The 20,790-nt window shown below is 64.8% G+C and overlaps 4 protein-coding genes across 4 annotated transcripts in view; 3 read left to right on the plus strand and 1 right to left on the minus strand.

Annotated features, from left to right (window-relative positions):
- CHLRE_16g686501v5 (uncharacterized protein) overlaps nucleotides 1-4,378 on the plus strand; it is a 10,512-nt gene extending 6,134 nt beyond the window's left edge. The window contains exons 12-16 of the mRNA XM_043071576.1: nucleotides 9-1,225; nucleotides 1,305-1,616; nucleotides 2,058-2,220; nucleotides 2,733-2,885; nucleotides 3,216-4,378. Coding sequence (XP_042915920.1) covers nucleotides 9-1,225; nucleotides 1,305-1,616; nucleotides 2,058-2,220; nucleotides 2,733-2,885; nucleotides 3,216-3,580 — 2,210 coding nt within the window. The 3' untranslated portion in view covers nucleotides 3,581-4,378. The remainder of the gene's footprint in view (nucleotides 1-8; nucleotides 1,226-1,304; nucleotides 1,617-2,057; nucleotides 2,221-2,732; nucleotides 2,886-3,215) is intronic.
- A 22-nt stretch (nucleotides 4,379-4,400) lies between these two features.
- Nucleotides 4,401-10,536, minus strand: CHLRE_16g686400v5 (uncharacterized protein). Its single transcript, XM_043071574.1, has 13 exons — nucleotides 10,215-10,536; nucleotides 9,856-9,966; nucleotides 9,293-9,440; nucleotides 8,839-8,947; nucleotides 8,417-8,503; nucleotides 8,066-8,157; nucleotides 7,725-7,811; nucleotides 7,157-7,294; nucleotides 6,704-6,902; nucleotides 6,215-6,286; nucleotides 5,887-5,970; nucleotides 5,508-5,573; nucleotides 4,401-5,257 (listed from the first exon to the last, which is right to left on the minus strand). Exons 1-13 carry the CDS (start codon nucleotides 10,282-10,284, stop codon nucleotides 4,997-4,999), a joined length of 1,524 nt encoding a protein of 507 aa, XP_042915921.1. The 5' UTR covers nucleotides 10,285-10,536; the 3' UTR covers nucleotides 4,401-4,996.
- A 160-nt stretch (nucleotides 10,537-10,696) lies between these two features.
- Nucleotides 10,697-14,468, plus strand: CHLRE_16g686350v5 (uncharacterized protein). The gene is made up of 5 exons (XM_043071572.1): nucleotides 10,697-11,217; nucleotides 11,518-11,637; nucleotides 12,260-12,541; nucleotides 12,767-12,832; nucleotides 13,059-14,468. Exons 1-5 carry the CDS (start codon nucleotides 10,780-10,782, stop codon nucleotides 13,587-13,589), a joined length of 1,437 nt encoding a protein of 478 aa, XP_042915922.1. The 5' UTR covers nucleotides 10,697-10,779; the 3' UTR covers nucleotides 13,590-14,468.
- Nucleotides 14,469-14,606: 138 nt separating this feature from the next.
- CHLRE_16g686300v5 (uncharacterized protein) lies at nucleotides 14,607-18,008 on the plus strand. Its single transcript, XM_043071571.1, has 4 exons — nucleotides 14,607-15,213; nucleotides 15,420-16,428; nucleotides 16,874-17,017; nucleotides 17,236-18,008. The coding sequence occupies exons 1-4, from the start codon at nucleotides 15,101-15,103 to the stop codon at nucleotides 17,437-17,439; spliced, it is 1,470 nt and encodes a 489-aa protein (XP_042915923.1). The 5' UTR covers nucleotides 14,607-15,100; the 3' UTR covers nucleotides 17,440-18,008.
- Nucleotides 18,009-20,790: the final 2,782 nt, after the last annotated feature.

Genomic DNA, 20,790 nt, shown 5'->3' on the forward strand with positions numbered 1-20,790 from the left:
GGCCGCAGTGGCGGCGGTGGGCGCCGTTGTGGTTGGCGGCGGCGCGGCGGCGGCGGCGCCGGTGGTTGTGTCGGAGTTGATGTCGGACCACGAGGGCGGTCCCTCGCTGTGCCTGCAGCGGCAGGTGGCGAGGATGCTGGCGCTGGTGGCGCTGCTGCCGGAGGCCCAGGACAGCCTGGGGGCGGCGGCGGCAGCCGCCGCCGCCACCACCACCTCTGGCTCACCCGCCGCGCCCGCATCCGCATCCGCCGCCAGCAGCCATGGCGGCAGGGCCGGCGCCCACCCTGCTGGCGCTGATGGCGCTGGCGGCAGGATCAGCGCCGATGGCGGCGCCGCCAGCTGGCCGCAGTGGCTCCGCGCCGCCGCCGGCAGTAGCGACTGCCGGCTGTCGTCCAACGCCACGCGGGCGCTGCTGCACATGGCGGCGCTAGCCGCCAACGCGGCGGCGGTGGAGCACGCCACCGCCGCCGCCGCGGGCGTCGCCGCCAGCCAGCAGCCGCAGCAGCCGCAGCCGGCGGCGGTAGCGGCGGCGGCGGCGGCGCCTGGCGGCGGAATCCAGGATCCGATGCTGGCGGCGGAGCCGCTGCCGCCCGTGTACCTGGATGGGATCCATCTCTTGGATCCAGGTGCGCGGCATCATTGGGCGCTAGTGAAGGAGGCGGCGCAGGCGGCGGCGCGCGTGGCGGACGCGAGGGCTGCCACCGCCGCCGCCACGACGGCGGCGGCGGCGGCGCACGTGGCGGCGCGGGGCGGCGCGGCGGCGCGCCTGCCGGGCGTGACCGTGGCGGCGGCGGACTCGTGTCCTGAGCAGGCCACGTTGTGTTCGGCATCTGGCGCACGCGGTGGGGATGCTGTAAATGGCTCTGCGCCTGCTGCTCACACCAATGGCGGCGCTGGCGGTGTTGGAGGTGGGGGTGGAGGCTACCGCTACAGCAGCCGCCCTGCACAACAAACACCAACGGCGGCGGCGGCAGACCGGGGCGCCCTGGAGGTGGTGGGCGCGCTGGCGCCCGCCATGGCCTCAGCGGTGTACGACGCAGTGTCGTACATGTTCGTACGACTGCCGGCGGCGGTTATGTACGGCGCCGCTGCCTCCTTGGCGGCGGTTGGCGGCGGCGGCAGCGGCGACTGGCAGTACGGCAGCGGCGGTAGCGGTGGCGGCGGCGGCGGCGGGTCAAGCAGTGTAGCGGCATCGCACATGGCTGCGGCATCCGCCGCCGAGCCCGCGCGAGGCGCGACAGACAAGGCTGGCGGCGGCGGCGGCGGACCCGGCGGCGGGCGCGCCGAACGGCCCTCCGCTGCAGCCCGCACACGCGGTGCCTCCCTACCCCGCCCCTTACGCCCCCTCCCCAACCTCCTCCTCCTCCCCAACCTCCCCAACCTCCTCCCCCTCCCCCGACCCCGACGCCCCGCCTGACGTGGACGTTGTCTTCATCCACGGCATCCGCGGCGGCCCCTTCATCACGTGGCGGCGCGCCGGCGTGATGAGCCCGCCGCACGGCGCCGCCAGCCACATGCAGCGCGGCGCCTGCTGGCCGGCCACCTGGCTGGCGGCCGACTTCCCGGGGGCGCGGCTGCTGAGTGTGGAGTACCTGGCGCCCGTGTCGGCGTGGGAGGTGAGGGGCGGGGGAAGGGGGGAGGGGAGGGGCGGGGGGAGGGGAGTGGTAGACGGCAGATAATCTTGGGGACAGCAAACCGTTACTGACGACGTGGGGAGGGGTACATTCCAATCCCAAGAAAAGTCATTGCCAACGCAGGACCGATAGGGGAGAGGGAGGGGGCTGGGGAAGGGAGGGGAGGGAAGGGAGGGGAGAGCGTGGGCAGGCGTTGTGGCCCGAGGAACTGGCTGTAGTGGCTGGCCGACACGCCGCGCCTGTTGGTTACCGCCATGATCTAACCCGGCGGTTCTTCCTTCCTTCTGATCCCAGAGAAGACATACGTACACACACGTTGCTGCATCGCATACACTGTCTTTGCGTTTCGTTTCTCGTGTGCTTTACAAAAACACAAACACACAACACACGCCCGCTCTCTCCCCTACTCCTGCTGCTCCGCAGGGCGAGTCTCTGCCGCTGGAGGACAACGTGAGCCGAGTCATGTGCCAGCTGGCGGCGGCGGGTGTGGGCTGCGGGCGGCGGCCGGTGGTGTTCGTGGCGCACAGCATGGGCGGCCTGCTGGTCAAGGAGATGTTGGCCAGGAGCATGGACCAGGCGGAGGCGGGTGAGGCGGAGGCGGAGGGGGGGGGTTAACGTTGAACCAATCCCGTAAGGAAACAGTGGCGCGGCAAGGAGAACTGCAGCTGCAAAAGCGCGTCGTTGTACATCACCGTATGTAGTCGGGCGGGCTTGGGCAGTGTAGCGGGGGGGGGGATGAGGCGGGGGGGGGGGGTAGCCATCCATGGGATGGTGTGTATGAAATATGAAGTGAAGTGCCGGCGGGGGGGCGGGGTGAGTGGAAGTGGCAGGAACGGGGGCAGGGAGGGGGCAGGAGGAAGAAGCTGGAGCAAGGGAAGCAGGAGCAACCAGCTGCCGCTGCTGCCCATGGTGAAGCGCCCGCTTGACTTCAAGTGTTCGAGGCTGTGGCGCTGTGTCGGGGTGATGTAGCGGGCAGGGCTGGTGTTTGTGTTCACGCAGCTGCCATTGCTTTCCTTCCCAGCCGCACGGCGTGCAAAAACCCCTCCTCCTCCCCTCTGCCTCCCATCTTCCTCCCCCGCTGCCCCCGCCCCCTGTCAGGCGGCGGCCCCAACGCCGCGCTGGCCGCCTCCACCCGCGGCGTGGTGTTCTTCGGCACGCCCCACTTCGGCAACGGCATGGCGGCCATGGGCTGGCGACTGCGCCACCTGCCGGGGGCCTACCCCGCGGCCTCACTGGCGCGACTCACGCCCGGTGAGTGTGGAGCGGGGGCTGCGGGTGCTGCGGGTGCGGTGCGGGGAGTTTGGGTGCCGCGGGTGCTGCGGGTGCCGCGGGGAGGTGGGCGGCAACGCGCTGTTGAGGTCGCAGCGGCTGGGAGGTTGCAGGGCCGTAGGCGAAAAGGCCCGGGTTGCAGTTGCGCGGCAGCCGGTTGCGTAGGCCCCCACACTGGCTTACATGGCCGCCCTCCCCTCCCCACCACCCGCCACCTGTCAACATCATCTCGTCCTACTTAACCAAGCATGGAATCCCACCACCGCCCCCCACCGCTTTTCCAAACATCCCTGCAACCCCCCACCGCCACAGGCCCTCACCTGCTGAGCCTCAACGCGCGGCTGCACGCGCTGCACGAGCAGCGCCCTGGGCAGCTGCGTGTGGTGTCGCTGCTGGAGGGGCTGCCCACGCAGCTGTCGGGCGTCATCCCGCGCATCCTGGTGGTCGGGCCCGACAGCGCCTACCCCGGCTTTGGCGCCGCGCTGACGCTGCCGCACAACGACCACATCGACTGCTGCAAGCCGGCCGGCACCGCCGCGCCGGGTTACGTGGTGGTGCGGGACACGGTGGAGCATGCGCTGCGGAGCTGGGGCGGAGGTGGCGGGGGTGGAGGTGGTGGGGGTGGTGGTGGGGGTAGGGGTGGGGGTGGGAAGGTTGGGGCGGAGGCGGGCGGGTAGGAGGTGCAGGGCCCTGCCGGGATTGGCAGGCAGGCGGGATCAGCAGGAGACAGGGAGGACTGAGGTGCGTAGGGAAGGGTACGGTGCGTGTGTGTGTGTGTGTGTGTGTGTGTGTGTGTGTGTGTGTGTGTGTGCTGGTGAGGGGCGGGTGTACCATTTATTCGGAATCCGAGGGAGCCCACACCTTCCTCGGGGTGTGGGGGGGGGGAGGGACTGGGGGCACGGGCATTCCGTTGCGGCTGTGTGGTGCGGGAATGGATGTCCGCTCGACAGTTGTCTGGTGACGCAGTCGCTAGTTGCTGGCAGTGAAGACAAGCGCACTAGCGCGTGCATGAACGTCTGTCACAACAGTAGGTGGGCGGCGCCTTTGCTGCTGCTGTGTGGTGCGGCTGTGGTCGGCGCCAACGCCAACGTCGCGTGTGCACGGCAGCGACAGGCAGCCGGCAGCGACAGGCAGCGGCGTGATGATGTGGAGCGTGGATAGACCCCCGGTGTGTGGGATAGTCTGGGCTGGCCGGCTGGGGTGGGTGGGGTGGGATGCCCGTGCGTGTGCATGGGCAGTGGCGGGGGGGGGCAAACCAACGAAGATTGCAGGGTGCAAACCTGACCGCATGTGTCATGCGTCCAGTTTTGTTGAACTGTTGTGCTGCCACGCCAAGTGTGGCATTGCGGTTGGATAGCATGATTATCATGGATATCATGGTGTGTTGCTGTGACGCATTCACGACTGTGAGGCCGCTGCGACCTCGTTCCGTGTTGCGGCTTGCAATGTACCCCGCACCGACCCGGATCCAGCTGCGGCGTGTGGGCATATCGGCACACGGGCTGAGGACCTGAGCACTACAGTAGACACCCGCTCGGGGGGGAGGCCACTCTTAACAGCGCCAATTACTGCCTTACATACTCAACGGTTCACACCCGCAAGTCAAAACTCAATGCATCAAAAGTACGAGTCAGAATTCAGAAGCGAACTGCGGGGTGGGACGGAGCCTCCCTGCGCTTCGGCCGGTTGCGTGGATGCCGCACTCGCCCCTCGGCCTGTTGCCAGTCGCCACCACCGCTACCAGTGCGACACGACTGGTACCAGTATACAAATGCCCAAGCGCTACCCATGAGGCATGAGCTCGCAAGGCCAAAAGCAGCTGTGCCTGCTGCGTGCATTACCCGCCGCATCTACACGGCTACACCTGCAGCTATACCACCACCCAAAACCGCCCTCACCAGGCCACCACATCAACATTACCACAGCTCATACTCTCATACCCACACAGCTCATGCCCCACACCCAAAGAAGCGCCCACCATCCAAGCAGCACCAACTCTCCACCTTTCACCAGCCCCCGCAGCCCCACTGCCCACTGCCCACCACCACTGCCCACCGCCACCGCCCACAACCCCCGCCCACAACCCCCGTGCACTACCCCCGGGAGCTGCTCACCGCGCCCGCCACCAGCGGCGCCACGCCCTTTTCGCTGACGCCCTCGCCACTGCCAACGCTGCTGCTACTGCCACCGCGCCGCGGCGGCTGCTGCTGCTGCTGCTGCTGCTTGGGCCGGGTTGCGCCGTGTGCTACAGCCAGGTAGGTGTCGAACTGCTTGGCGGCCAGGGGGTCGTGGGGGAAGGGGTAGTCGGCGCCCAGCCGCACCGCCGCCGCCAGCCCCGACATCACCGCGATCTCCTGTGGAAGATGTGTGTGTGTGTGTGTGTGTGCATGTGTAAGTGTGTGTGTGTGTGTGTTTAAGGGGCACAGGACGAGTAGGAGGTGCGGGTTGCGTGTGTGTAGCGGCTGGCGAGTGGGTGGTGGTGTTTCAGTGGTGTGCAAGGCCGTACACCGATGCCCCACACCCACAAACACACCCAACAACAAGAACACCCGCACCCCCACACCCCCAGCCCCCACACCCCACACACGTCCGCACCACCCGCACCTGCGTGTTGACCATGGTGTATGAGCCGGCGTAGTAGGTGCTGTGCGTGCCCTGGATGAAGCGGCCCTGTGGGGTGGGTGGGAGGGGGAGTGGGGGGGCACGGGTAAGAGGGTGAGAGGAAACGAACGGACGCGGCGGCAGGCGCGGCAGTGGTGGCGGGGCGGCGACATTGTAATTGTCAAAAGCGGGCGGCGGCTGCGCGGGGAGCCAAGCGAGTTAGAGCTGTGCATTGATCACTCCGGTCAATATGTGACAAGCTGGCGGCTTTGAAGCTTGCAAGGACAGCTGGGGCCGCCGACACGACGGGCGACTTTGTCCCCCCCCCCCACACACACCCCGGCCGTGCCCCTGCGCCTTGCAGCTGTTGCCCAGCGCTCACCCATGGCACCCAGAAGGCGAAGTGGGTCCAGGTGTGTGCGAACTGCCGCATCCAGCGGCTGGCCAGCACCTTGCTGGAGTCCACCTGAAGAGGCAGAGGGCCGGCCGGTAGCGGGGGGGCGCGCGGTCACGCATGCAGCAGCAAAGTGCGTGAGGTTCAAGTGCTTGAGGCCCCACACCCTGCGTTTTCGCGTGTCCTCTAACGTGCCTTCCCACATCCTGCGTTTTCGCATGTCCTCTAACGTGCGTTCCCACATCCTGCGTTTTCGCGTGTCCTCTAACATGCTAACGCACATAACATGTATCGAAACCGTACACACGCTCCCCACCTCCTTGTCGGTCCACAGGTGCTTCTGCTTGGCGTCCAGATAGTAGGTCTGGTAGATGTCCAGACCAGCCTCCTGCACCAGCAGAGTGGGGGGTTAACATTCATGATAAGTGGCAGACGGTAGACAATCTTGGGGTTCACAAATCGTTACCGGGGGTCTACATTCATGATTACGCAAGAAGTGAAGGTGCAGCCAGGGGGGGGGGGCGGCAGGTAGGATGGCAGGTAGGTCATTCTAGGGTTGTGGGTGGATGGGTGCGTGCATTTCATGGGGAAGAAGGCGGAGGATGGCGATCTCCACAGCCCTCACAACCCTCACCCAAACACATGCACACACACACACACACACACACACATGCACACACGCACACCGCCCTCCTCCCGCTAACGCACGTCCTTGCCCAACACTTCCACCCACAAGCCCGCCCACACTTCCACCCACAAGCCCCCATGCCCACTCTCCCTCACACCCTCCCACACACACACCAACCTTGAGGTGGGGCTGGTAGGTGGACAGGTTGAAGCTCATCTCAATCTTGTCCGCGTCCCGCCCCGCGTACGTCCGTACGAAGTAGTTGTCGCGCTGCTGCGGCCGTACGTCGTACTGGCGGGCCATGTAGTCGTGGTCCTCGTGAGTCAGGCAGTAGTCGGTGTAGTACGTCACGTTGCGCAGCAGCCGCCGCTCCAGCCTGTACGGCGTTGGTGTACGGCATTTTGGTGTGTGGAATGGGGTTTGGGGTGTGTGTGGCGTTGGGTGTTCGGCGTGGCGACCGCGCGGGCACGAGAGGCCTGATGTGCTTGCGCGCACAGGCCACAGGAAACAACCATCATGTTATCGCTGCAATACAGGCTGCATGCACCCCCCGCTTTCCCCGCTTTTCCCTCTTGCCAAAATGTGTATATCTAAACACGCATGACGCATCACCATGATGTGGCCGCGCACCAGGTGGGGTTCTGAAGCGTCTTCAGGACCGTCTCGGCGTCGCACGCGAACACCACCGAGTCGAATGCGGCGGTGGCGCCCGCAGCGTCCGTGGCCACAGCGCCGCCGCCCGGCGTGCGCACCAGCTTCGCCAGCGGCCTGTGGTGTGTGTGTGTGTGTGTGTGTGTGTGTGTGTGTGTTAAAGAGCACAAGGAAAACGTTACGCAAAGACAGTGTATGCGATGCAGCAAAGCGACGGTTTACGGATGTTACGGTGTGTGTGTGTGTGTGTGTGTGTGTGTGTATGTGCGCGTGTGTGTGCGGGTGTGCGGGCAGGCAAGCGGTACGGCATGTGGAGGGAGCGAGCGTGGGAGCGGGCACGTGGGTGTTTGGGGCGAGGCGTGGTGACAGGCACGGGTGGCAGGGCCCGTGGCAGGACAGCCTTGCGGGGTCCCGCCGGGGCGGACGGGACCCACCCGCCCATGCAGACTAATGTGCAGTCAAGAGCACTTGGGGTTTGGCCTTTCGGGTTCCGGTAGCCACCAACCCACCCCACCCCACCCCAACCCGCGCCCACTCGCTCAATCACCTGTTGCAGCACAGCTTGAAGTTGGACCTGGCGGCGATGGTGCTCCAGATGTCCTCCAGGACCGGGAACGCGAACATCTCCGGAACACTGCACGACACAGCAGGGCATGTGTGTGGCGGTGTGTGATGTGTGTGTTGGTGGGAACATAGAGGTGGGGTTGTTGGAGGCATGGGGCGTGCGGCGTGCGCGCACTCCCTCCAGGCCCAAGCCACCGGCGTTGCTTCTGCCTCCATTTCCAACACCTCCCTACACACCACTTTTCCCAGGCTGCATGCGCGTAATCGGCCCGCTGCCTACCCGCCTCCTCCCATAGCCGAACCCATATCCGTCAACCCACCCACCTGTTGAGCAGGCGCTTGGGGCAGTAGTCGAACAGCCGCAGGTCGGGATCCAAAAACACACGTGCGATGACGGCGGCAGACACGTGCGGCGTCTGCAGCAGCAGGTGAGGCAGAGGGTGGCGGGGTCAGGGGTGGGTGGATGGCTGGCGGGTGTTTGAAGTGCAGGGGGCAGGTGGCGTGTGGTGGGGTGACGAGGCTAGTATTCAGGCCAATCACCAGGCATACTAAGCTCGTGCTCGTTCTCTCACACACGTTCCACACGCCCGCCCGCCCACACGCCCGCCCGCCCACCCACCCACCCACCCACCCACCGACCCACCCACCCAACCCTACCACCCAATCCCCCCCCACCTGGTTGCCGGTGCCGAAGAACAGCGCAACCAGCGGGAATATCATCTCGTAGCGGAACTCGTGTGAGAAGCGGAACCAGCGCAGCACCTGTGTGTGACGCATGCCGAAGGGAGCAAGGGGCCAAACAGTGGGTTTACACACACACGAACACACATACACACGTGCTCCCGCGTGATTTTACGGCTCCCAAACATGGGGACTTGCGCCCACCACAACAACACACACACACACACACCTATACACACAGACACACGCACAGACACACAAACACACACACACACACACACACACACACACACACACACACACACGCACAGCTATCATATGCACGGCGTGGAGCCCTTCCGCTTGTATGGGCTGTGCAAGCAAGCGCACGCTGCCTGCCCTCCCTCCCTCCTCCCGCGCCGCACCCAGCCACCCACCCGGTCAATGGGGATGAACACGAACAGCGGCTCGAAGCGGGTAATCCAGCGGATGAGGCGCCCGAAGCGAGCGATCTCCGGCTGCAGGCGACTGGTCAGGTCGCTCGGGCTGCGCGCGTGTGAGCAGTTGGGAGCATAGGCACGTGGGCGGGTGGGCGCGTGGTGTGTGGCGAGGTTGAATTAGTGAAAGGGTGCGGAGAGGAGCGCAGTGGAAGGTTTAGGCCAGCGGAGAACGAGTGCATGGCGGCCCCCGCCCCTCGCGCCGTCCCATCGCGCCACTGCACGAGCCCTGCTGTGCCCCGTTCTTCTCCCTCTCCTCCCTCCCTTCCTTCCCCCTCCCTCCCCCTCACCCCCCCCCCCAAATGCTCGCAGCAGCCGTGCCGTACCGCTGGGCCGCAGTCATGCAGGCATGCAGTTCTGTGCCGTAGCACCCGTGCCGTACACACACACACACCTGTGGTTGGTCCACTGCTTGTCGCCCACGCCGAACGCGATGCGCATGTGCACGGGCGTGGGCTTGAAGCCGAACAGCTGCAGTAGCGACAGGTTGTGGCGGTAGGAGGGTGCGCCGCCCTGCACCTGGTCGTTGATCACGTGCCGGCCTGCACGGCGGCAACAGGCTACAGCTTCAGTGGCCGGGATGGTTGGGATGGTTGGGATGGTTGGGATGGTTGGGCTCTGGGTATGGCAGGTGCAGTCGTGCAGGGTTGGGGACGGGTGCAGGTGTGCGGTTGCCAGGGGCCAGTTTGGCGGTTGGTGGTTGGTGCCTTGGTGGTTGGTGGTTGGTGCCTGGGTGGTGTGTGCATGTCGCAGGTCAGCCTGCGGGGGCCTTTGCACGCGGGATGCGACGACAGGCGTGATGCACGGTCCCCAGTCCCCGGTCTGTGGCCCTCCATGCAGTCCTCCCCGGCCTTGACAGCTCTAGATGGCCAGCCCTGCAGCCCTCGGCAGCCCTCATCAGCCCTGCAGCAGCCCTGCAGCCCTGCAGCAGCCCGGCAGTAGGGCAGCAGCACGCACCGTCCTTGACCTTGCATGAGGACGCCACGCCGCCCGGCACCGGCAGCGACTCCCACACCTCCACCTCATAGCGCTCGGGGAAGCGCGACAGCGACCAGGCGCACGCCGTGCCTGCCGTGCCAGAACGAGCCGTGCCAAATCAAGCACCGTGTCAGGCGTGCATCATGGGATGCAAGGATGTTGGAAGTGCAATTGGCAATGGATCCTATTTGGTTCACGTGGAATGGGTACAGGCAGGGCGCGGGAAGCAGGCAGCAGCTGCTGGACGATTGAAACGCTGCGCGAACGGTGCGCGCTGTGCCACGACGCCGCGTGTGCGCGTGACACGCTGCGCGCACACCCGACGGTCCGTATCCCACCTGCAGCGCCAGCGCCCACGACTAGCACTCGCTGCTTTTTGGGGGGCTCGCGGCTCTGCGACGAGCCCATGGCCACTAGCTCGGTCGCAGAGTCTCAGGAGCACTGTAATCGCGGTTCGTGTGGACACTCGTCAAACCCCGGGGGTTTCGACTATTCCAAACTTGAGCTATGATTTGGTTCACAGCGCATCTAGTCGCGGAGCATAGTGGTGCGCGTCGAGGGAAGGAGATGTCGAGGAATTCTGGCAACCGAAATGGGAAACAACCCTCTGCAGCTTAAAGTCACCCTGACGCGCAGTCCTTATCTCTGCACAGTATGAGCTATCTATGTGACTAGTGGCACGTTATGCGCGCTTGGAGACAATCGCGGCAGCGTGTGGCCGCGCATCAAACTCTGCCTTTACGCCAATCTCTGGCAGCGCGATAGTCGCGTTACATCCCTATGTATTAGCTGACATCAAATACACAGCTAAATGCATTAACCCCAGCTTATAGGCACCTATCGACCACAATTATCGCTCGCGCGAACTCCGCGAACCCTGCACCTTGCCTTTTTTCAACCAAAATGGCGCAAGCCATAACCAACCTTCGAGCTGTGTCAGCCGGCACGTGTAGCGGGGCGAACCACAGCCAGCTCCCACCACCACCTGCAGCCTGGTTGCCCGCCTGCCTCGCCCACCCGCCCCTCCTCGCCTCCTCCCCCTGCCCAGTGCCTCGCTTCGCGCCACACCCCCAGTCCCCGGCCCTCGCCCCACGGTCGCAGCGGCTCGTGTGCAGTGCCGCGCCGCGGCCGTGGCGCCCCAGCATCGACGACATTGACAGCATCTCCTGGGGTGGCCGGGCCAAGGTGCGCGGCACGGGCAGCCGCAAGATCCCCCACCGCCTCAACGCCGAGGAGCGCGGCCTGTACGACATGGCGAAGAAGAAGGGCTACGTTGCCGTACGCGGTACGGCGTACCGCAAGGAGCGGCACGGCAACCCGCTGCCCAACGTCTACCGCCAGGTTCGTGTGTGTTTGTGTTTTTTGTGCGTGTGCGCGTGTGTGAGGAGGGGGGCCGGGGAGGGGCTGTGGCTGCGGCTGCGGCGGTGTCGAGAGAGCGGTATGGCGGGCGTGGTTGGGGGTGCGTGGCAGGGCTGCGGCCTATGCGGAGGGGGGCGGGGGTGCGGGCAGACTGGGATGCTGGGACCTATTTCGAGTGTGACGTGTGCGTATTGTTGTGTAGGGCCTCGGGTACGCCCGTGTTTGTCTGCTCGTCTGCACTGACAGCTCCTCCCCCTCCTCCCCCTCCTCCTCCTGCTGCAGTGGTGCGACGCCAAGGCCCAGCTGTGTGTGGTGGTGGAGCAGGACCGCACCGGCTCCGCCCCGGGGGGCGACCAGGTGGTGGTGGACCTGGCGCCGCTGAGGAGGGAGGCCACGGAGCAGGTGTGCGTGTGTGTGTCTGTGTGTGTGTCTGTGTGTGTGTGTCTGTGTGTGTGTGTGTTTATGTGTATGTGTGTGTGTGTGTGTGCGTGTGTGTAGGGTCGGGGGTAGTTTCTTCCAACTTCAAAGAAACCAAGACGGGGGCCGGTGGGGCGCGGACGGGGGTCAACGAGGTCCTGTGGTGGTATGTGTCGGCACTACCCCACGTCGTCAGTGCGCGTGTGTGCCTGTGAGCTCGAGGAGCTTGGGCGTGTGCGGCTCTACATGACGCTTGCAGTATGTGACGGTCTGGTAGTATGTTGGTGTGGGCGGTATGATGACGGTCTGGTGGTGTGTTGGTGTGGGCAGCATGAACCCGTGAGTGACACGGAACAACACATGCGTGGAAACGAACACAGGCACAGACATTGACAGGACAGGCGACAGCTGGGCACAGCGGCGTCGCCCAGGTTGTCCTGGAGCGGGGTTGACCGACGTGTTCGTGCCACGCCACCCCACCCCACCCCACCCCACCCCACCTGATCTGCTGCAACCTCAACCTGTCAACATCATCTCGTCTTAAGTAACCATGCATGGAACCCACCCCACAACCCCACGGCACGCACCTCCCGTCTGTGTGTTTCAGGTGGAGGCGGCGCTGGCGGCCCTGGCAGCGGAGTGCGGGCTGCGGCGCGTGCCGTACCAGGAGCGGCCCCTTGACGCACTGCCCTGGAACATCCTGGCGGACTGGGTGGAGGGCGAGGAAGACGAGGAAGAGGAGGGCGAGAAGGTGGAGGAGGTGGAGGCGTCGGCGCCTGCGGCGCAGGAGCAGCGGCGGCGGCAGCAGCAGGAGCCGATGTCGGCGGCTGAGCTGGAGGCGGTGCGGGCGGCGGTGGCGGCGCAGGCGGCGGCGGTGCGGCAACTCAAGGTGAGTGTGTGTGTGAGCGAGTGTTTTGGTGGCGGTGGTGGTGGTGATGGGGGGTGGCGATGTCATGAGGCTGACGGCCTTGGGCTGCTTGGCGGGGGCGATGCGAGGCCCCCCGCTGTTGGGTTAGCTGCTGCTGGCATTGTTTTGCTGGGCGCCCCAAACCCCTGCTGCTGTCCTCCTCCTCGGGCGTTTTCACACACGCTAGACTGTACACACGCGCCACAGGACTCGGGGCTGGGCAACAAGGCGCCGGAGGTGGTGGCGGCGGTGGAGCAGCTGATGCAGCTCAAGGTACGAGTGCGTGCGTGTGTATATGTGTGTGGGTGTGTGTACACGTGTTAGGTAAGCAGAAGGTGGGATGTTCACGTGTGTTCGCATCCATGTGGGCGCGGTCGCGTGTGGAGGAAAGTGGTGTGCGTGCCGATGTGCCACTTGCGGTGCCGCACAAAGCCAAACACCACCAGAGTGCCCACACGGCCCCGCCACCACCTCGACCGCATCCCACCCCGCACCGCAGGCTGAGCTTCAACAAGCGGAGGCTGCGGTTGCGGCCGCAGACGCCTCGCCGGCCCCTGTGTCCGCAGCAGTCGACACACACCCTCTAGCTGATACTGCGCCCACCTCCCCATCCTCCTCCTCTTCATCCTCGCCCTCGGCCCCATCCCCATCCCCATCGGCGCCAGCCGCCTCTGCTCCAGAGGCACCCGCCGCCTCTGCCACCACTGCTACAGCCGTCGCTGGCGGCGACGGCCCCAGCGACGACGGGGACGCAGCTGTGCTACTGCCGGCGCCGCGCCGCTCGCCCGTTGAGCACTACTACAGCCTGCCCATCTGGCGCATCCACGCAGTACCGCTGTTCTACCAAGGGGAGCGAGCCGCCGCCAAGGCGTTTGCGGCGGCAGCGGTTAAAACCGCGGCGGCGGCGCTGGGGTCAGCGGCGGCGGGCGGCGGCGGCGGTGGTAAAGGGGCGGGCGCGCCGCGCGCGGTGAAGCGCACTGACGCGAAGGAGGTCCTCAAGCAGTCGCGCAAGGCTCCCATCTACCGGTGAAGAACGACTGGGGGATGGTTGCGGGCGGAGGAGTTTCGCGCCTGGTTTTGGACGGGTGTTGGGGGTGGTGGCGACTACTGGTGGTGGCGGCGGCACGGTGTCACTGCCTAGACCGGTGGGTTCGTTGTTTGTTGGTGCGAGGCGTGTACATTGGCGCATCATGCATGTAGTAGGGACGGGCATGCGCGTACGTCGTAGGACTGTGGATATGACACGCCGGTGCCGGCATGGATCCGCACACTGGGATGTGTCGTTGGCGACTTGGCGTCCCCGCAGGCCCTGAGGGACTGAGAGCGGACTGAGGGAGGTGTGGCACTTGCGGTGGGGCCGGCTGGGACCAGACCGCGCCGGGAGGGAGGAGGGAGGGCCGGTGGGTGCCGGTGGGTGCCGGTGGCATCGCCCCTACTGCATAGCCGCCGGCAGGGTGAGGGTCGAGTCCCGTGGATGTGCGGTGGGACGGTGCAAAGGCAGGTTGGTGAAGTCCCGTAGGGTGCAGCTGGTGCCCAGACCCCCCGAGTCCCGTCGTGTCCCGTGGGTGCGTGGTGAGGTGGTGATGGGTGGGCATGAGGCGGTGTGACCGTGTGAGAGGTACCCTGGACCACTGCTGGACGGGGCACGGCAAGCTTGGCTCCGAGGAGTGACGGGCTGGGCGTGTGCGATGGTGTGCAAAGAGTGGAAGAGGAGAGTCATGCGTTGATTGGCGAGGGGCGCACAGGCAGGTACTGTCATGATAGCAGAGCGTGTACGTCAGCGGACGCGACGCGGGCGGCACGGGGGCAGGCGAGGGGGGCGGTGAGGTTGAGGCACGCTGCCGTGACTACACGCCCATGCAAGGCTCTCGTCACTGGACCCGGCAAGCTGTTATTATACTACCACATGATTCGCCTCCCTCCATGGCATTGGGATGGAAGGGAGTCGAGGCGACGGCACTTTTTGACCATCATCCCGGCTTGGAGTAATAGTGTGTACCGCAACGGCGGGCGCTGGAGCATTAGTTACCTAGCCCAGGCATTGATACCGATATAGCCTATAAGTTGGCGCATAAAACTTGACAACTAAGGAGTCTGCGAAGGCAACGAAGGGCCGCGCTTGAGGACTTTGCACTGAAAATAGCCAGAATAGGTTAATATAAAGGTTCCGTCTCAGTCGTCCGGTCGAGCCAGACTCTAGTGTTCATCATGAGTGACGGTCTTTTCAGGCCGCGCTGCAGCGCCCGCTGGCACTAAGCAGCACGCTCACACAACGCTTATTATTCAAACCATTTCAATTGTCAGGGCAGCATCGGCAAGCTGTGTTAGAGTCGCTGATGCGCGACGGTTTTGTTCCGCCATACACAGCATTGAAGAAGCCCTTATTGGAGATAAAGCTCGTCATATCAGCACGAGCCTGCATTACGAGCCCAGACTCGCCGAGTGCGGAAATGGCATCAAACTCAGCTTGGCAGTGTAGCTGACGGCCTCGCAATTAGTGTTGAAGAATCTCCATAAAACAGTGGTAGTCGCTCGGATAAGATGTCAGAGAAGCCGCGGCTTGACATCCGAGCCCCCACCCTGGTGAAGGCCCCCCTCCGGCGGGGCACGTCATCGGTCACCGCTGGCGCCCTCACAGCAAGAGACAGCGAACCGTAAGCACTGGGTGCAAATATATACGGCTCATTGGGGCTTGAGGTCCCTCCCGCAAGGGTAGTGGAGAGGGAAGGGAGGGCTAGCTCATTGAAGCCCTGACTGCTTAGTCATTTTGACCTGATCAATCCTTTACACCCGTCGGCCCCCCGATCACCAAGCGCGATACCCCCACGCAAACCCCACGCTCCCACACCCATACCCACAGGGACTTGCTCGACGCCGCAATCGCGCTCGCGACCGCCTCCAGCCCCGGAGGAGCCGGGCACCGCACCGCCAGCGGCGCCCTGCCGCCCTCCTCCCGCGACACACCCATCTCCTCCTCGACCGCCCACACACACCTCGTCCTCCCCGGCTACTCCAGCGGAGCCTCCTCCCGCCTCCTACTCATCGGCGGCGTCGGGGGCGGCGCCGTCGGGCGCGCCGGCTCCGGCGCATCCACCAGCGGCCCCGTGCTTCGCGGCTACGCCAGTGGTGACGTCCCCGGCTTCGCACGCGCCCCTCCAAGCGCGCCACTAGACAGCCCCGCCGGCCACGGCCACGGCGGCGGATACGGTCACGGTTACGGTCACGGCGGCGGCCACGGCAGCGGCCACGGCGGCGGCGGCGTCAGCCACGGCGGCGGTGCTGACTCGGACAACAGCCGGCTGCCCGCCATCGGCGGCGGCGGCCCGCCGGCCACGCCCTCTTCGCGAGGACTCAGCAGTCCGCAGCCGGGCGGCGCCGTCACACTTCCCTCCATAGGCGGCGCTGGCGGCCCCAACGGACTCGGCAGTGCCGGTGTCGTCGGCGGCGGTGGCGGCGGCGGCGATGGCGGCCACAGCCTGCACGGCGGCGGCGGCGGCGCCTCCGCGCCCGACTCGCCTGTGGTCGTGAGCTACGTGCACCGCGGGGCGCCGCCGCTGGCTAAGTCGTACTCACGCGCGGCGCTGAGCAGCCGAAGCACCACGGGCATCAGCTCGGGTCCGGGAGGAGCGGGCGGCGGCGGCGGCGGAGGCCTCCGGGCTAGCGGCGCAGCAGGCCAGGCGCCGCCGCCGGGCGGCTTTCTGAAGGGCCTGCGGCGTTTCTTTGGCATAGGCGGCGAGGCGGCGGCGGCGGCCGCGGCGGCAGCTGCGGCTGCTGCTGCTGAGGCGGCGGCGGTGGCGGCGGCGGGGGATATTGACGTGGACCCACAGGATGATACGCAGTTGCATTCGCTGCAGCCGCAGCGGTCGCAGGTGGGTGAGGGGGCCATGGGCCTTCGTGGCTGTGATGTTGGGAGTGTCGGTTGTGACGGGTGGCCGGCAGGGAGGCGGCATGCGGGGATGTGGCGGCGCGGCCGGGACCAGTTGCATGGCCTAGGTAGGACCCGGGAGGAGGTGGCGGTGCAGGCGGTTGCGGGCGGGCGCTGGCGCACCTCCTCCCGGATGGGGAGGGCTGCCTCGAGTGGCTGCATGCACACGGTTTGGGCCACGGCCCCCTTCCCTCCCCCTCCCTCCCTCCTACGATGATGATGGGTCTTTTTCATTGGGCCCGGGCACATAACCCCTCCCCCTCCCTCCCGCACGTGCATGCACACACCTGTTCGCACGCCCCGTGTGCAACGCGCCCTTTCGCACGCCTGGCACGCGCCACCCCTGCCACACACGCCCCCTCTTGTGTTTCCTCCCGCACACGCCACAGGCGAGTGTGATGCTGCTGGCCCGACACAAGGCCGAGCAGGACCGGGTGAAGAGGCTGCGGCAGGCGGCGCTGGCGGACACAGGCGGCGGCGGGGGAGGCGGGAGTGACCTGGATGACGACGAGGGCGGCACGAACACACTGCAGGTGGGGAGGGAAGAGGGATGGAGGATGGGGGAGGTAGGAGGCAGGAGACAGGAGGCAGGAGGCAGGAGGCAGGAGGCAGGAGGCAGGAGGCAGGAGGCAGGAGGCAGGAGGCAGGAAGCAGGAGGGGGGCGGAGGGTTGTCATTGTTAGCTTCCAATCAAACCGGGGTCCCCCCCGCCCACGCCTCCCCCATGCCGCCCACCCGCCTGCCCCCTCCAGGACCGGCTGCGCAGCAAGAGCTTCACCGCCACTGCACTGGCCGACCCCAACAACCCGGCCTTCCGCACCGCAGCCAAGCTGGCCCGGATGCAGGAGCGGGAGGGGGCGGAGCGGCGCGCGGCGGCGGAGCGGGAGGCGGCAGCGGCGGCGGAGGCAGGCCGTGTGGTGGTGAAGCCCACGCTCGTTGCAGACGGGTGGCGGTAGCGCACGGTGCATCCCTGATGAGGCTTTCGCCGTACGTGAGTGGGGGTGTGAAGAGATGCACCACTCTAGGGAAAGCGTCGAGAGCCAAGGGGAAGGGGGGAGGCTTACGTGCGGCCAAGCGACTAGCGTGTGCGTGCGTGTGTTAGTGCCTGAAGCAACTTGGCAGCCCTGGACGCAGGGCACGGTAGGGCGGGGCAGAACAGCAGGGAACGCCCGTTTTCTGCAATATGTGACCGGGCTGCTCATTACGGTAGGTGGTGAAAAACCCTGCCCGGCTTAAATTGCTCCACTTGTTTGGCAGAGTGAAAGTGGCCAGGGCCAAGGAGGAGCACTAGGGCGCACGCGTGTATTGATTCAAGTTCTTCGGGGGTGCCCCCCCTATAGTTCATGGATCTCGGGTACTTATGCTGAATTGCTATGACTCTGGCCTGGATCCCAGCCCAGGTTGCATGCTCATGAGTGACTTGTCGGGCCCGGCCACATCAACATGCATAGGCGGGATTGCGCCCGCCGCGCGCACCAGAGTGCGCGAGCGCACCTAGCCGTGAAACCTGTCTATGTTAACACATGCTACGTCTTTGTCATTGCCATGCGCCCTGCCATTATCGAAGGCGCGCAGTTCAACTTTTAAAGTTGACGCAGCGAAAAGACAGTTCGATGTACCGATCACGTGGGACTCCAGACTTCTGGGCTTCTGCCGACTACTAAAACAGAAGCAGATCAGCCACAGACATATGACCACGCACTGCCTGGCTCGCGAGGAACGAACACGGAAGCTGCGTGTCTCAGGAGCGGCGTAGTAGTAGGTAAATGCATATTGTGAATATCGGGAGCAGACTCGTATCAAAATAAATACTCGGCTATGCTATGCGACCCGATTTCAAGAAATGGGCGTCCTCGACATTCCTGCACTGAGCTATCAGCGATGCTGTACCAGATACATTAATACGTGGCGCAATTGTATATAAATACATAATGACGCCGAGGACTGCGAGGGCGAGTCGCAGGCCGATTCGGTCCCATTCACCAGACGCTCGAATCGGGCACTTCTGGCGCGCACAGTGTAAGAAACACATACGATATGTCGGCTTGCATTGAAACCCCAAATTTCGGGGCGAGGGCTCGTCGGTTGTCCAAGTCGGTGTCACAGCTTGTGACACCGACTTCTGCTGGCCCCGCGTGCACGTTGGTGTTCCTCGCACGCGCCGGCTGGTCGACACCTGGCACCCCGCAGCCTGAAGGCTCACGTGCACATAGTGCATCAATTGCTGCATACCTGGGGCAGCCTGAGGCGGCCTGGGGTGGCCCTGGGGTGGCTGGCCGTTGGTGGTCAGTGGCAGTCTGGGCCTCTGGGGTGGCCGGGGCCCACACTCTTACCGGCGGCCTGGGGCAGCCTGCCTGGGGTGTTCTGGGCCCGCCTGGGGCGGTATCAGGTGTTTGGGGGTGGCCTGGAGCGGCCTGGGGTGGCCTGGGGAGGGTTTGGGCGGCCTGAGCAACCCGGGTTCACTCCGGTCCAGGCCACTGTCCAAAAATGCGCCATCTTTGACACTTGATATTGACTCTGGGATACCACCGGAAAAGACAAACAACCTGACCTACCCTCCACAAATCGTATGGGGGTGGATTTGTTTCCAGGGAGAAATCCAGTGCAAACACCCCTACCGCTACGCAGTACCCCGGCTTGCCCCCTCCCCCTGTCGCATTGCGCACCATTGCAGGCCACTCATGACGGGAACTTAACCCCCGATCCCAGCATTTCATCGGCTATGGTCACGCTCCCAACGTCCAGTTCCGCGCAGTCGCAGTCAAGCGGGTCCCACTCCAGGAAAAGGCGTGTCCCCAGGGAGGCGCCCACGCGACGGCACCAAAACCCCTTGGGAGATTGGCCTTCATGGAAGCCGCCACGTCTACGGACTCATCTCGTCGTCATCTCGGCGCCTATGGCTTGCTGATGCTTGAAGGACATATGCCCAGGGGACTTTCACCGCGTGCCGTCCGGGGGGTGCGTTTCCCCAGCCAAACCCGCACGCCGAGGAGGCCAGGAGACGTCGCCCCGAGAAAAATGCAGAGCGGGATACAGAATCCGCCACTTAATGTATATGTTACATGCAATCTGTTGGAGCAATAGCGCTTGACAGCAGGCTAAAACGTGCTCGTCGAGGCTCAAGTCGCGAAATTGACCGAAGCCAACATCCTACATAGGCGTTGTTTTCAGGCTTTATCGATTGCCGTCAACACAGATATATGCATAGGTGTAGTTAGGCTACTGTCTGGCCTGGTATGGCGTGTCCTGGCGAACGCGACATTTAGATGTTCGAGGTCGGCCCCGGCTCGATTCAATGCCCCTGGGCTGCTCTAATGACCTTATGTGTGGTATAAGATGCTATAGGAAAGGTATTGGGCTGGGGACACGACCGGCCCGTAGGGCCGTGCGCGAGTGGGACCCGCTTGGTCGCAGTTGTGCGAACGGGATGGGAAGGGAGATGCGGGGCTGGTATCAGGGGAGGGATTTGCGCGGGGAGGCGCCGGTGAACACAGTTGCGTTTGCGGAAGGCGAGAGAGCGCGGGTGGGGCGGGGGCGGGTCGGGGGCAGGGGGCCCGAGACACGATTTCGACAAATCGTCACCACGATAGTAGGGACTCCAGACTTCTGGGCTTCTGCCGACTACTAAAACAGAAGCAGATCAGCCACAGACATATGACCACGCACTGCCTGGCTCGCGAGGAACGAACACGGAAGCTGCGTGTCTCAGGAGCGGCGTAGTAGTAGGTAAATGCATATTGTGAATATCGGGAGCAGACTCGTATCAAAATAAATACTCGGCTATGCTATGCGACCCGATTTCAAGAAATGGGCGTCCTCGACATTCCTGCACTGAGCTATCAGCGATGCTGTACCAGATACATTAATACGTGGCGCAATTGTATATAAATACATAATGACGCCGAGGACTGCGAGGGCGAGTCGCAGGCCGATTCGGTCCCATTCACCAGACGCTCGAATCGGGCACTTCTGGCGCGCACAGTGTAAGAAACACATACGATATGTCGGCTTGCATTGAAACCCCAAATTTCGGGGCGAGGGCTCGTCGGTTGTCCAAGTCGGTGTCACAGCTTGTGACACCGACTTCTGCTGGCCCCGCGTGCACGTTGGTGTTCCTCGCACGCGCCGGCTGGTCGACACCTGGCACCCCGCAGCCTGAAGGCTCACGTGCACATAGTGCATCAATTGCTGCATACCTGGGGCAGCCTGAGGCGGCCTGGGGTGGCCCTGGGGTGGCTGGCCGTTGGTGGTCAGTGGCAGTCTGGGCCTCTGGGGTGGCCGGGGCCCACACTCTTACCGGCGGCCTG

This window comes from Chlamydomonas reinhardtii, chromosome 16 (genome assembly GCF_000002595.2).
Source record: "Chlamydomonas reinhardtii strain CC-503 cw92 mt+ chromosome 16, whole genome shotgun sequence".
NCBI classification, from domain to species: Eukaryota; Viridiplantae; Chlorophyta; class Chlorophyceae; order Chlamydomonadales; family Chlamydomonadaceae; genus Chlamydomonas; species Chlamydomonas reinhardtii.